The sequence below is a fragment of the Trachymyrmex septentrionalis genome, unplaced genomic scaffold, assembly GCF_001594115.1.
Source record: "Trachymyrmex septentrionalis isolate Tsep2-gDNA-1 unplaced genomic scaffold, Tsep1.0 scaffold87, whole genome shotgun sequence".
Classification (NCBI taxonomy): Eukaryota; Metazoa; Arthropoda; class Insecta; order Hymenoptera; family Formicidae; genus Trachymyrmex; species Trachymyrmex septentrionalis.
In genome coordinates, this window is record NW_017306059.1 from 4,740,989 (window position 1) to 4,755,845 (window position 14,857).

At 34.0% G+C, this 14,857-nt stretch overlaps 2 protein-coding genes across 3 annotated transcripts; one reads left to right on the top strand and one right to left on the bottom strand.

Annotated features, from left to right (window-relative positions):
* Nucleotides 1–6: 6 nt before the first annotated feature.
* LOC108755486 lies at nucleotides 7–5,797 on the top strand. 2 transcript variants are annotated; one of them, XM_018498518.1, is made up of 5 exons: nucleotides 7–147; nucleotides 1,948–2,274; nucleotides 3,534–4,088; nucleotides 4,513–4,849; nucleotides 4,924–5,797. In XM_018498518.1, exons 2-5 carry the CDS (start codon nucleotides 2,068–2,070, stop codon nucleotides 5,046–5,048), a joined length of 1,224 nt encoding a protein of 407 aa, XP_018354020.1. In that variant the 5' UTR covers nucleotides 7–147; nucleotides 1,948–2,067; the 3' UTR covers nucleotides 5,049–5,797. The 2 variants fall into 2 exon arrangements, with proteins under 2 accessions (XP_018354020.1, XP_018354019.1); XM_018498517.1 differs by having other exon boundaries at nucleotides 1,958–2,274.
* A 1,131-nt stretch (nucleotides 5,798–6,928) lies between these two features.
* On the bottom strand, nucleotides 6,929–8,118 carry LOC108755338. The gene is made up of 3 exons (XM_018498269.1): nucleotides 7,915–8,118; nucleotides 7,438–7,599; nucleotides 6,929–7,318 (listed from the first exon to the last, which is right to left on the bottom strand). The coding sequence occupies exons 1-3, from the start codon at nucleotides 7,979–7,981 to the stop codon at nucleotides 7,092–7,094; spliced, it is 456 nt and encodes a 151-aa protein (XP_018353771.1). The 5' UTR covers nucleotides 7,982–8,118; the 3' UTR covers nucleotides 6,929–7,091.
* Between the last annotated feature and the right edge of the window lie 6,739 nt (nucleotides 8,119–14,857).

Genomic DNA, 14,857 nt, shown 5'->3' on the forward strand with positions numbered 1-14,857 from the left:
CCGACGGCAGGACCGCGCCGAGGATCCCACACCAGTCACAGACTCGGTTGCTGCTCGCCGATCAACCAACGACCCTCTTCCTGCTCGCTCGAGATCTCGTTGCTGAAAACAGCCGCACCAGCGCATTTGCTCCGAATCGCGATTATGGTACGTACAAGTTTTATTTCTCGCGGGATTGCGCAATTCTACGAATAGTCATTAGTTTACAAAATAACGTCAATATTACTGTCGCGCGTGGAGTAAGCTACCTGACACGCACGTCATCCGTGTACAGTGCATTGTAGTTCTTCTCGTAATTCGAAATCGCGCACGCTCCTGTCAAATTAGATAGGGTATAATATAACGAATTACGTTTCTCCAATAGTAGCAAAAAAAAAAATTGCAGCTCGGCGATTAATTGATTAAAGAAATTAAATTAACAAAATAAAAATATTTCTGTTGTTCCTTCAACGCACAAAAAAGATATGCTCTAAAAACTTAAAATAACAAGATTCAAATAATATACTTAAAGTGAAATTTTATTCAGTTTGTAGATAGAAATAATATTAAAATTGAATGGATTATAAGAATAATGTTACCGCCTTTGTTTTATTCTACTCTGGATGACACCGAGCATTAAAGTCTCTATTAAGAAGGTGGGAGATGCCAGGCGTCTCTATTCTGTTTACCTCGTCAATTCGCCTTAGTTAATAACGTGATAATGGAGGTCGGTGCCATCGGATCTTGGCGTTAAATGCGATTTTCTACGCGACATTCCGCGGTTGCTGTATAGCGGGTCGCGCGATCGCTCCGGATCGATCGACGGTACCGGTGTTGTCACGATGGAACGAAGCTTTTTTTTTCTTTCTCGTGGAGAAAGTTCGATCGCGTTAGTTAGTTTCTTCGTTTTCTGAAACATCCTGCTCTTGCATGTACGCGGCTTTATTGCCGGGAGCAAAAGGGTCGGACCGCCATACCATTACCGATTCAGAACAGCTGATAATCACCTGTTGTGGATGATAAAAATATTGTGTTATCTAAGGAGAGAAAGCATGCTGCTTTACGATCGCAAGAATTTACAATCATATTTTACGATCGAAAGTCAAAGAATATCGACTCGGAGAGCACAATATTATTTTAATGCTTTTCTAACAATAAATATTTTGCATTTTTGTGTAAAACTATTTATTCTCTATGTATTGTAAAATATCAAACGCAACATATAATCGGTATCAAAAAAGAATTGTGATTTTCTTCTATTTTTTTTTTTATAAATAAAATAATTTTTTCTTAAGGAATAACTTAAGGAATTATTTCCTTAAAAATAAAATGTTTGAAAGTAGCTAAACAATTGCAAAAGATAAATAATAAAGAGCATACAGCCACAGCAATAGATGTTAAACATTTAGTCATACATTTAAAATTCCAAATAAATAAGTAGACGTTTCAATCAAGATTTGACCATTATCAGTACATAGAAAGATGACAACAGTACATCATCAGTACATAATCAGACAAATAGTACATCATCAGTACATAAAAAGATGACATACTTATTTGGAATTGTTAATATATGACTTGTTTAACATCTATTGTGCTGTGGCTGTATACTCTTTATTATTTACCTTTTATTTCCTTAAGTTCTTTCCTTAAGTTTCTTTCCTATAAATAAAAAATAATAAATGCAGCTGATAAAACGTTGACGTAAAATAGGATTATCAAGGTTTTAATAATCGGCATTATTATCTTCAAAATGATAACAATGAAATATAGAAGGTATTCTTGTTATCGAATATATCTACGGAAATTCTTGTCGCCACGTCAAATAATCTTGCGTCATTTCGAAAATCATGTCTCTGGACAAGCAAGTATGACGCCGTATTATATAGGTACATGCGCATATTAATAGCACACGCTTTAGCGTGCGCTTGTGCAGCTAGCTTATATAGTGGTTATAGCTCACGATAGAATTTTGCAGCGTTCGCGAACACCGAGCCTGTGGTGATCAACCGTTATCTAAACGGTTCACTCATTCGCCGATAAGCCGTAATTGGGAAACTGTAATTTCGCGAGGACAATTGCGCGAACATGGCGCTGGCAAAGATCAGAAATTTTATCGACAACAGTCTGAAGACGGTGTCTACGCCGTTGGATCGTACGGTGAATCTGGAACCGGAAATCGGCATTAGGATCATGCACTCATCAAACGACAAGACATTAAATGTCACAGTTCTCGGTGCCAGACACTTGCCACAGAACTTCGGCTTCACCAGAGTCAATAGCTACGTTGTAAAGGTAGAGTAAACACATGTGAATCAATCGCATTTGAACAAACAAAAAACGCATGTCTCGTTAATGGATCATATTTCATATTTAGCACTGAACGTATCTGTTTAAAGCAAAGAGATTAACAACGAGGCAGCTTTAAATTCTACAGGTCAATAATTTATTAATATAACAATTCGAGAGAGAATGACACATCAAACAATTAGTCAATTACACAGAGTCTTCTTTAATAATCAGAGTTTAACGTAAATAATTATGTATAAGGATGGGGAGATCCGTTTAAATCCGTAGATTTAACACAATGATTTTACTTTTTTTTAAACTTTTTGTATATATATTTAATTTAATTTTGTCTGCACTAATAAAATATAAAATGAACTAATTGCGTCGCTCGGTAAATATACGCCGGAGATATCAAACGACGCCAATACTTTTGTGTAAACTGCAAAATCGCGCTCCGCTACGCTTCGCCGTACTCGAACCCGAATTAAGTCGGAGACGCTCGCAGCACTCCTGGATGTTATCTATGATTACGTAATGCTATATGAGTAACGTATTATAGAAGTACGACATTGACTGTAGTATCTTATTGACTGACAAGAGAGAATGTTCTTTACAATTTCCTTCGACATTGTCGCGCAAACAGGACGACGTATTGCTAAACATCTATATATATAACAAAAATCGATTAAACGCTTCAACATATTTCGGGAACACGTGCTGTACATACGAATCGTTAATGAAATATCTGTTACCAGAGTAACGATCATAAATATTTCTATTTTCATTAATTATTACTGAACGAAAATTCAGTAATCAAAATTCGTAATTCAAACATAAATTTTTTCTTTATCGCTAGAATGTACCAATTAAATCGTTAATGAAATATATAAATTAATTAAAAGTGCATATTTCGTAATTCAATGAATTCTTTAGAAAATTAATCGTCCTCACACACATACACACACACACGCGCGCGCGCGCACAAAATACAAATAAAAATATATATTAATTCTCCTAAATTTCTCTGATATTTTTTTCTATTTAATTCTTATATATTTCTACTTTAAAACTTGTGCAATAAATAGTAAGTGAAAATTATTCTCACCACAGAACAGATATAAAAAAAGTATTGATTTCTTTATATTTATTACACTTCAAATTCTAATTTTTTATTCTCGTCTAATTCACTTCAAAGTTTGTACAATGAATCATAAATGAGTCTAAGTTTACTATTAGAAAAAAAACTGACAGTCTGAATTTTTTAGGTGAAGCTGATTCCTGGAAAAGACAAGTTCGAAACCACGTCAAGGAATGAATCCTGGCCACAGTGGAACGAAGAATTCGTTTTTCCCTTGCGCAAAGAAACCAAGCAAAAGTTTGGTAAATCAAAAGTTGTAGAAGAGGAAATTAATGGATCTAGATTTATCGTCGCGACTCTTTACGCGATTCTTGAGGACAAACCTTTGATAGCGACTGAAAAGAAAGAGTCAGAGAAAACATCGCCTACTAAAGAAGCACCAAAGAAAGGTGGGAAAAAGAAGGAAGATCAAAGTACTTCTTCCGACAATCAGGAATCTACCAAAAATAAACTCCTCAGCCAGTTCTTTGGAAAAAATTCCGATAAGCTCGCAGAATCTACAGCTACAGAGAGAAGAGCCTACGACAAGAGACGAACTGTTGGCGCGACGACAATTCCACTTGATCCAAAGAACTTCGTTTGCAAACCACCAAAATCGAAACATACTAGTGACGTATCCACAGGTGATCTATGGAAACCATTACGACCAATCGCCAGTGGTATCTCAGGTGCCGAGGAAAGAGTAAGTATCTACAGCCTATCAATTGTGATCGCAAAACCACAATCATTTCCAAATGAAGACGAATCGAATATAATTGTTTGTAAGATATTCGTGTAAAGTTAACCTTTTGGTTAACATAATAATAGCGCACATACTTGCAATTAGTGTACATATAACTGCGCAAGCATACGTTGAACAAAGAGATTTTCTCAAAGATAAATCTTATTTTCCACAATCAAATCTTGATTATTAAAGTTACATCTAATGTATTTCTTCTTCATTTTTACAATTCTTTGGAAATAGGTATCATTTTGTATATATTGATAAATAAAATATAAGTGCGCGTTTATTTTTTAAAAATATTGAAACTTTTTTAATGATGTATACACCGCTATATTCTCTATTTAATATTTTACTAAATATATACGATATAATAATCTTTCAGAAAGAAAACAAAAAAGGCCAAGTCGAATTGTCTTTATGTCTATCGAAGGGCGAGAAAGATGAAGACAGTGGCGGGCAATTAATATTGTCTCTAAACCGTCTGAGATGTTCGCTTCAGACGATGCATGAGCATGAAGGTTTAAAAGGACAAATGTATCTGAAGATGTCGGTTGTCGAGAGCGGTCGAATAACACACTTTTGGAAGAGCGATCGATTTACACCAACGGTGTCCATGAAATTCTCACCTGAGACGGCGAGAGTTGTCGCCGACAATCCGTACAAAGGAGCGCTCAATGACGTGAGCTTTGTTGTAAAGTTCGTCTCGAAGAATAAAATGGGTAAGCAAAAAATTTCACCTTTATAAAATATCAATATATAATCGTACTATTCTTCTTATTATGCAATTATTTAGGCAAAAAGACTCCTGTGGGTCACTTTGTGATTGGACCTGATGTTGGTGGAGCTTACGGCGAACAATGGAAGCAAGCTTTAGCGAAACCGGGGCAACAGATAACGAAGTGGCAAGCATTTGAATAAAAATAAGACATACGAGGAATCGATAACTTATTCAACATTACGAAAATTACAGCCGTTGAACGTACGACGTATTTTCCTGTTAGATATCTAGAGACAGCGAAAATGAGATCACTATACGCGCCATACATATTTACGACACCGATCGATAATGCTATTCCAAAGAATATCATAGAAACGTATACGAGTGCACACGTTTAAGTGAATCTTTGTTATTACACACACAGATGTCTACGATCTACTGTTGATTTTAGGAAAAAATTACGTGATTTCATAAAAGAAAATTGGTTTTAAATTAATTTAGTTGTAATTTTCGATTGCATATATATGCTGTATATACAAAACTTTTGCCAACTTTAACCGTCCTTGATTTTACGAAGAGAAGAACTCGATCTTTCTAACCATAATCTGATGTAACCGTCCGTAAAGTAAGAACTAAGCATATATGTGTAGTTAAAATGGATTATAGCAAATACATATCATATTTTATTTCATAAGCTCACAAGAATAAGCTCGCCATGTAACTTTAGTATTAAGTGATATTTTGTTTCGACACAGATAACATAATTTTTATATGAATTACAACTTATATTTATAATCACTTACAAAAGCGTATCGTTTATGATCTTTAATAATGATAAATTTAACTAGTTTTCTACATTAAATGCTCATTTTTATTATGACACTAACTAGAAACGGAGCAAGTGACGACTTGGTATTTCGAGTTAATATTAGCAAAAAACTATTTCCAATTGTGATACATCGAAATATCTTATTCTATCAATTATATTTATACGTTTATTAGTAAAAAATATTTTATATTGATTATATATAAGATGCTACAAAAATCGCAATCGTTGTATAATTGCATTATATCATTTTAAAGATGTTAAATATTAATTAATTAGTATTAATATTTTCAATGTTATTATACACCAGCTCAAATAAGAATGTCACAAAAAAGGCAGTTAAAAAAATTTCAAAGTAGTTACATTGTATAATATCAATTAACATATTTTCTAATTGTTTTAATAATGTATATTTAAACGTTATTTTAAGGAATATTTGTATGTTTGTAACTGCTGACACCAAAAAGTACACATACATTTCGTTTAAGATAATATTTTTATTTACTTCTGCATTGTATGTAAAAGAAAAATTTTATTTATAAATACATCTTATATTATCCACAATTTTTCGCTGTTTTTTTCTATAACAAATCAAAAATACTTTTCATATACTCTTCTCAACAACTTTTTCAAATTTTATACTTGTCAAGACAATATGTAGTTTTCGATTTAGAAGTTATTTTATTTTCTGCACTTTATGCAATCGTCTAACAATTTTATAATGCTTGAGCATAATGATATTGTGCTTTATACGAATAAAGTACATCACTGATACAATGTTACAAATCATGTTCGTTTATGTTGTATGGCAATACAAGTGTAAAAATATTACTAAAAAAAAGTATGTACAAAATAAGGCAGCAAAATGTTGCGTTAAAACTAAATTGATCGTATGATTAATCCGGACGGTTTTAGCAGTCTTATTCTTAATATCTAGGGTTATAATCGACTAATTCAATATTAGTAAGAGATTCATAATTTTGTACTATAATAATATTAAAATGGAGAAAATAGTACAAATATATAGTACATTCTTTTATATAGCAGTAAAAATATATTTCTATAAAATATGTAATTTATTGATAAAATTTAGCTTAAAAGCCAGGGTAAATTACTGACTTACTGGAAGTTATTCCTTTTTATAAATATTAAAAATTTCCATCAATGATATTTTTAAAGATAGATATAAAAAGGCACTTGAATATTACGTAAAAAAATATAAAATTTGCAAAATTGCAAAATTGTGTAAAACTACGATCTATATATATTTGATTGCTGGAGTTTGCGTCTTCCCTGACGATGTGTAAAATAAGAAGAATATTGAGTAAGTACAAATGAATCTTGAACTGTAAAAATAATTATTGAAATCTACACTATCCAGTGAATAGATCTGTTAAGAATCTTTGGCTAGACTTTTTCAAACGACGAATACGTATCGAACAGTTGTTATTAGGCCGATTAATAAGAGAAGCCAATTTACATATTGATAGGGTGCTGAGTTACAACCATCTTTGCTATTGCACGTACAGTATTCCATAAATATATTATATGTTCCAGTTCGCATTAAGCAAAATCGCTCATCACCTGCAATTCCTGGCTCACCCATGTAAGCACAACTACGGAAATATCTCCATTCCCCATTAACTGCAAACGATAATTTATAAAATACAAGGTGCAACGAAATAACACTTGTATATAATAAATTTGCATTTTTGTATATTAGCTATATGTGGAACCGTATAATGCTATTATAAGTAAACAACCTTTTTGACGAATTTTACGACACATTGTTGGTCTTACACCTGGCAAGTGCTCCAAGTCAGGTTCCTGCTTACAGTCTGTAATAGGCACTGTAGAATTGTCAAACGGATCTGAGCACTTTGGATCCGAGTCTGATCTGCACACCCAACATTTGATTGAAAGGCCTAAAAGAATATGACAAAATTCAAAAATCCTAATTGCAAGTACATGCATCCCACAATATATCAAACATATTCTATTTAAATAGTATGTAATATTTAATTATACTTATTCTGCAAAGTGCTTATTTTTGTAAAGTGGAGGTTAGGAGTATGTTTGGAAAATAAAATTTTATAGCAATTACACGCAAATCTCTGTAGGAACACCGACCACGTTATATACATGCGCGCAATATATTTGCAATCTTGATATTTAAAAGTTATTTAAAGATTAATGTAAAAATATTAAATAAAGCTTAAATATTTTTCTGATTTATATACCTTCTTCGACGCAGCAAAGGAAGAGCAATGCTGTCATAAGAAAGGAAAAGCGGATTTCAATGGCCATTTCGAAAAAAACTTGATGAGCGTCTTAACTTTTCACTTTGCGAAAACTTTTCACAACAAAAAAATATTCACTTTCAAATACTCTTTATGTATTCTATATGTCCACGCCTATAATTGACACAACTGCTCGCGCGTTGCGCTGGCCCTCCGATTATACCGAGTGACTCAGAAATAAGTGAATCAGAGCAAGTTAAACTCGCTAAACCTTAGACAACATTTATAACGATAAATTGTATCATTAACGATATAATTTTATATTATTACCATACAAGAATAAATTTATATATATATATATATAATTTTTTGTAAGAGTTGGATCTTACAGATATTTTTAAATATTTTATTTATAAATTATAAAATATTTGATTTCTATTAATATAACGTAATCTATTATTAATTATTATCAAATGATGGACAATTACTGTGGAATCATCGATATAAAAAGTAATAAATAATTGGGACAAAATTAAATATTTTTAATATACACAAATAAATATTGCAAAGTTTTCTTACAATAAATAAAATTGCCGAAGTCAAAACTATTTTATACGTTCATGTCCATAATTGTTTAATTATCACAATTAATCGGATTGTGCATACTGACCCACCCAGTTGCTCATAAAGGGTGTCTTATTAATAAGCAAATCTAAGTTTTATATTTATTATCGATACTTTGATTATATTTCAGCAAACAATTAGATATAAAAAAATTAATATTTGATATAAAAAATATTGAAGAATGTGTTAAAGCTTTAAAAAATCAAAATAATATATATTATAAGCAAACATCAGGAAATTCTCTCGACATCACGTCTTTTCATATATGTATACGTTACTGAGGACTTCGGGTACACTCGGGTTCTTCGGGATTACGTCACGCGTACAACTCGAGTTATAACTGCACCCGACAGATGTGATATTCTTCGTTATATAGTGTCACGGCATATAGTCGCATGCATATTCACTAGAGGAGTGAAATTACATTGTTCGATAGAAATAAAACTCTGAATGACTCTTTGAATCCTAACTTTTCTCATTATAAATCATTATAAATTAAAACTTTGTTCATTATACACGTCCTCATTTTGTACTTCTTCAAGTTTAAAGTTTTAATACCTTAACATATTGGAAGTAAAAGAAATATAATAATATACGGTTATTTTGTGTTATGCACGTAGGCGTGCGTAGTATTAGAAAATAAACTGGTTGTCAATCAACTGTCTCTAATCGCCAGCGAGTTTTTTTTATCAGGCAAGCTCTCTCTTGAGCGTACTAGCGTACATGAAACATACGGTTCAATGCCCGTTACCCAGGCAAATTATGAAAAAATTATATCTCTGAGAAAAAGACGTAACTAGTTACGACAAATGTTCGCTGGGTCGTTCAAGATTCGAAACTTTTGTTCGTGAAAAGACATCTTGTCTTTCTTTTCTAGCGATTTCCGGGGCGATTGCATCCAGAGGTTCTGCATCACGAAATTTCGAATCGTCTGGCCAGTCTGGCGATGCGTCGAGCGGACTGCCCAGACCTACGTCCAACATTCTCCAGCTATCTGTATCAGTCTGAGAGAGGGGGACGATCTTGGACCCCACGGATCTCGTAGCCCGCAGCGAGCGGGATGTCGGCTCGCTTTCGCGGGTGGTCCGCGCCGACAACCGGCGACGTCCGCGCGCGCTCAGCGCCCGTTCCGGGTAGAAACATTTGAATGCTATAAATAAATATAAATAAATTGATTTGCCGGCATTAGCATAAGTAGCGAGGGGGAGGGGGGGGGGACTTCGACTTCGATGTCTCGCCGCCCGCGCGCACCGTCTCTCTCTTCCTCAGTTTACTCCGTTCCGTTCTAGAGCAAGTCGTCGTGCCGGCCGGACGTTGATTTATATCGTCGTCCCTTCGGTTTCTGCGGCGTTTTACCATCGACTCTTCTTCCCTTTAACTTAAAAGGGCACTGGACTATAGCGTCCGGATGCGCACGCTATTCTGTCTCCTTTAGTCTCGAACTCGTGGGAATTAATTTCAGAGAGTATAGCTCTTTATACGTAGCCATATACATATACGCATTCGCGTCACCATCGGATTTCAAATTTGCAAAACACATCAAATTTGATACTACTTTTACTAATAAACTATTGTATTATTTAAAAAATCGTAGCTTAAGAATTCTAGAAATAATCGATCTTCAATCTTTGAAGAGTTAAAAAGCAGCAGATTTCGAGAAACGTAATCCCTAGAAAGTTTATTTATCAATTTATTTTACATAAAATCTTAATTTTAATTTTCATATTTTAATAAGTTTTCCTTCAACCTTCCCTTGTTTATTTTGAAAATAAAAAATTGTACGAGTAGATTTCACGGTATGCATTAAAAGTCACGGAAGAGTAATATGTTCAAACGTTTATTTTGTTTGAAATATTTTTCTTTATTTTCAAAAAGGTGACCGACAATAATTAAGCAAAATAAACATATAATTTAATTATATAAGAAAATTATATGCACTTTGTAGTTCTTGTTTGACACTATCAACGTGGAGATCAATTTTTTATCCTCGGCATATAAAAATCAATATGTTAGTGACAAAGACTAATGATCTTTAACTATTATGTGCGACAGTTATAATGTTAGCGTAAAAAGCAATTCTCTGTAAATGTTTGCACGGAACTCATATTTCTTTCGTTAATGTATGTATGCGTAATTCATGTCGCACGTGCAGTTGTCGATACTCGATGCCGAGTTATTTTTCGCAGTCGTCCATTTCAACCACTTCCGAAATTAACACACAGTCACTCTCTTCAGTTATCAGGGAAGTAAGAATCATGTGGCAATGTTTGTTCTGGACCATTATACTTTCCCGTCTCGTCGAAAGTCAAAGTCGTCTGCCTCTATCACATTATCAATCACGCGAAGACTGTTTCGCGGATATCTTGAGCAAAGTATTGCAAACGTCTCGACCCAAAGATGTTCTTCTCATACTTCGAGATTCGCTGCTGGACCGGCAGATGATCGATATTCTCGATAAAATAGCTGCAACGATAACTCAACGTGTACCGACGCTTTATGTAAACGCGGATCGGATGGAGCCAGAGTTTCGGGTTTCTTCCTGGGCAATGTCACGCGATCTAGTCGTGTATATCTACGCCTCAGGGCGAGGACCGGATATCGTCGAGGGCGAACTCGTGGCCGAAGACACGAAACGCTTCATTCACGACCGCTCCCGGCCTAAGGTACTTGTACTGGTGATACTTCGTCGACCGTGTCACGACCTCACGAAGCTGTTTCGAGCAATGTGGTCGAAGAAGATTCTCGACGCAATCGTCGTAGAATACTCCAAATTAGAGTACTCCGATAAATGGTCAACGATTATCCATCGATATAATCCGTTCAATGACAGTCATACCGAGGAACCATATTCCGCAGATGTTGCATGGTTTACAGAAGATTTTCCAAATATGCAGGGTTACCCACTCATATATGCTTTTACCCGACGACCTCCTTACAGCGATATTGTATCAATGTCTAACAGACACGAAATAAAAGGCGTGGACAAGATCCTGAATGAGATTCTAGCGGATAAAATGAACTTCACCGGTGTACCTAAGATAATAATACAGCCCATCTATTTCCAGATAATGCCTAATGGCTCTCAACATGGCATCGTGATTGACATATCTTCTGGAAAATATGACGCTCTCTTGATCTCGTCACCAATATGGGGAAATATTTGCAACGTAGAATGCAACATACAATACAGCAATCCTCTTCACATCGAAAATTGGTGCTTTGTAGTACCAAAGTTGCTTGGAAAGCAGAATTTCATATCCGGTACTGCGATTCGAGTACTTCTTATAAGTATCTTGATCGTAGGAATCTTCTGGTTGTGCTCAAGATTTATGAAGTTCAATCCGAACAGATGGCATTCTTTCAGAATTGTTGGTGTGATGTTGGCCACATCATTTCCACCGGCACCCACAAAGCTACACGAACGAGTCATTTTTTTCAGCATTGTTGTTATCTCCACTTACTATTCCTCAATGTTTTTCGCCGAATTGACGAGCACTAGCTTCAAGAGCAATCATTATATTCAGTTTAACAATCTACAGGATCTGATGAACTCAGATTTGGTGTTGATGATGCAAGAAAATGTGCCAGATGTCATCAAGCTCAATAACGTCTTCGGATACCACATACTCAAATCAGGCAAGAAAATCTTAAAGGTTTCCACAATAGAGATCTGTCTAAAGGATCTACTAATGCATCAGAACGTCTCCTGCTTTATGAATGATAACTGGGCCGAATTAATCGCGATCAACAATATACGGAACGGCGAAACCGTGATAATGACGACGAAACTCTGCTATCTGTCGCCACCGGTCGCTGCTGTTTTTTCGGAAGGATCGCCTTACATCAAACGTGTCAGCGACTTATTTCTTATGCTCACGTCAGGAGGCATTCGAGATAAATGGCGCCGTGAATACCTGAGAAACGAGACGAGGAAATCTTTTCAACTGGAGCAAGATCATGCGAAATTTAAGTACATTAGCGTATTTTATCCGACGATTTATGTGCTTATAATGGGATATTCTGTCTCTGCTTTCACTTTCATCGGCGAACTGATTTGGAAACGTTTTTATATCAATTGAATATAAAATTATGTTTGTTTCAATAATGTAGCATAAATCGATATTAAAAATGGTTTTGCTGAAGTATCTGAAATTTAATTTAGACGTAGATGTAAAAATAATTTTGTTGAACCATAAAAAATAATTATCCAAGACACTGAATCGTAAAATGTTATTGCCATTGAGTAATACAGTAAAAAAAAAAAAAAAAAAATAAACGCTACGTCACGTTGAAAAACAGATACGATTTTATAGAGAAACAACATGTATTTAATATATATTATAACTCTCTTTGTATTTAATCTCAAAATTGAATCAATGTTTCTGAGCTTCGGTTGCCATTGAGCATTTCTATGATATTGCTGCATTTCTGTCAATCTGCAAGTGACTTGCTCTCAATGGAGAATTTCTTTTGTTACTGTATTCGCTGAAGAGAACTCCAAAGTAAGTCGAAATGTTCGATGAAATAAATGAAAATAACCATCAATTACCTGAGTATTATCTGCATCTCCTAATTCTTCGCTCTTACATCAGTGTGTGACTCTCATTAGTTTTATCTGAGTTTTTATTTTATTGTTTAAGATTAAGAGTCCTTCTTTATATTTATATATTTATTTAATTTATTTAAAAAAATTAACATTATGTTAAATTATTGGCGTTCCGTGCATTGTATTTTTTTTAGAATAATAAGTGGAATAAGATTCAAAACACAAAAAGACGTACAAGTAATTAAACACTATTAATTAATTAAGCATAAATTTTTCATACATTTTGCACTTTTAACACAAAATATTCATAATTCAGACTTTTATATAAATACATATAATCTAATTATTAACATAAAAAAAAAAAAAGAATAAACACACTATCGAATCTTGATATGGAGTAGATTCTTCTCGTAACACTTAAATAAACAATATAACAACACAACATAACAAAACTGCTTAAAAATTGAAATCACTTACTAAATTTGTCATATATATGTAATTCTGACCTGATCACCAGGGGACCCAAACCGATATAAAATGGTCAGAATTTTTAAAAGCTTGTTTCCACTTGTTCTAGCTTTTAGTGTGCGCGCATGGCAGATTGGATCTCCTAATGACCACTAAAGGCATAACTTAGCGCTCAATGACCTCGTTTATTTGTAGAGGAGACCAAGGATAGAAGTAACACGACAACCGTAATATTGTAAGTATATTTAAAACAAATGAATTCAAACATGTTCTTACACTTTAACTCCTTGATTCTACTCCTTGATTCTATTTCTTTCTTTTTTTCAAGTAAGTAACGAGATGTCAGGTTGAGTAGTTATTTGTACAGTGTATTTTGTGCCGAAAAATTACATCGAAAATAAATGTTTTAATCTCTATTATTTTTGTAAATAATATTTTTATTTATTTAATTGTTTATTATTATTGTTTGTTTATTATATATTTATATATAACAATAGTTTAAAATTTATTCGTATATTTAGTATTTTATTTATTTCAAATATTTATAAATAAATCTAAAGAAATACTATCTACTCGGTAAAAAACATTTTATATTTATGTTGTGAAAATCAAGTCCTTGATAAATTTTGTTCTAAAATTTTAATATATTTAAGTGTTAACTTAACATAATATATGATTACAGTATTTAAATATTTTGTATTAAATCTATATTCAACATTTTTCTTAATAAAAATAACATAATTTATGTTCAATAAAATTGTTTTTAGATTTGTACCTAGCTAAATTTTGTAATGCCTCAGCGAAACTATTTTTTCGTGTACGTAATTTGCAAAATTGATTGCCTCGAGGCGACATTATCGAATAGACAGATGTTGTTGCGAATCTGATGATCGTTGCGATACCAGTGGCGATAATGAGACGCGTACTTTAATCGCGTTCCGCTCACTGCGAAATGCAGTTAATCTTCGTTATTGCAAGTACGTTGTGACGTCGACGCGTAATCGTTATATACGGCGTGAGATGGACGCGAGCAATTTTGATCAATGTAACAGTTTCCTCAAACGAGCGGAACGCCTCCGACCTGCTCTTGCGAACGCGAGCGTATCGTTTACGTGAGTCAGTCTCGCTTAGGTCGAAAAGCGGTCCTCGTTTCGGAAACAAAATCACCGGCCTGAAGAGCGGGCATGCTTCTTGCTTATTTTTTCCCCAAAAACAGCCAATTTCGTGTAATCTTCTTGCGAGAGCGGGGCGTGGCCCAGACCACAAGGATACTTGGTAGGCAACTGCGACGTGTGTCATTAACCA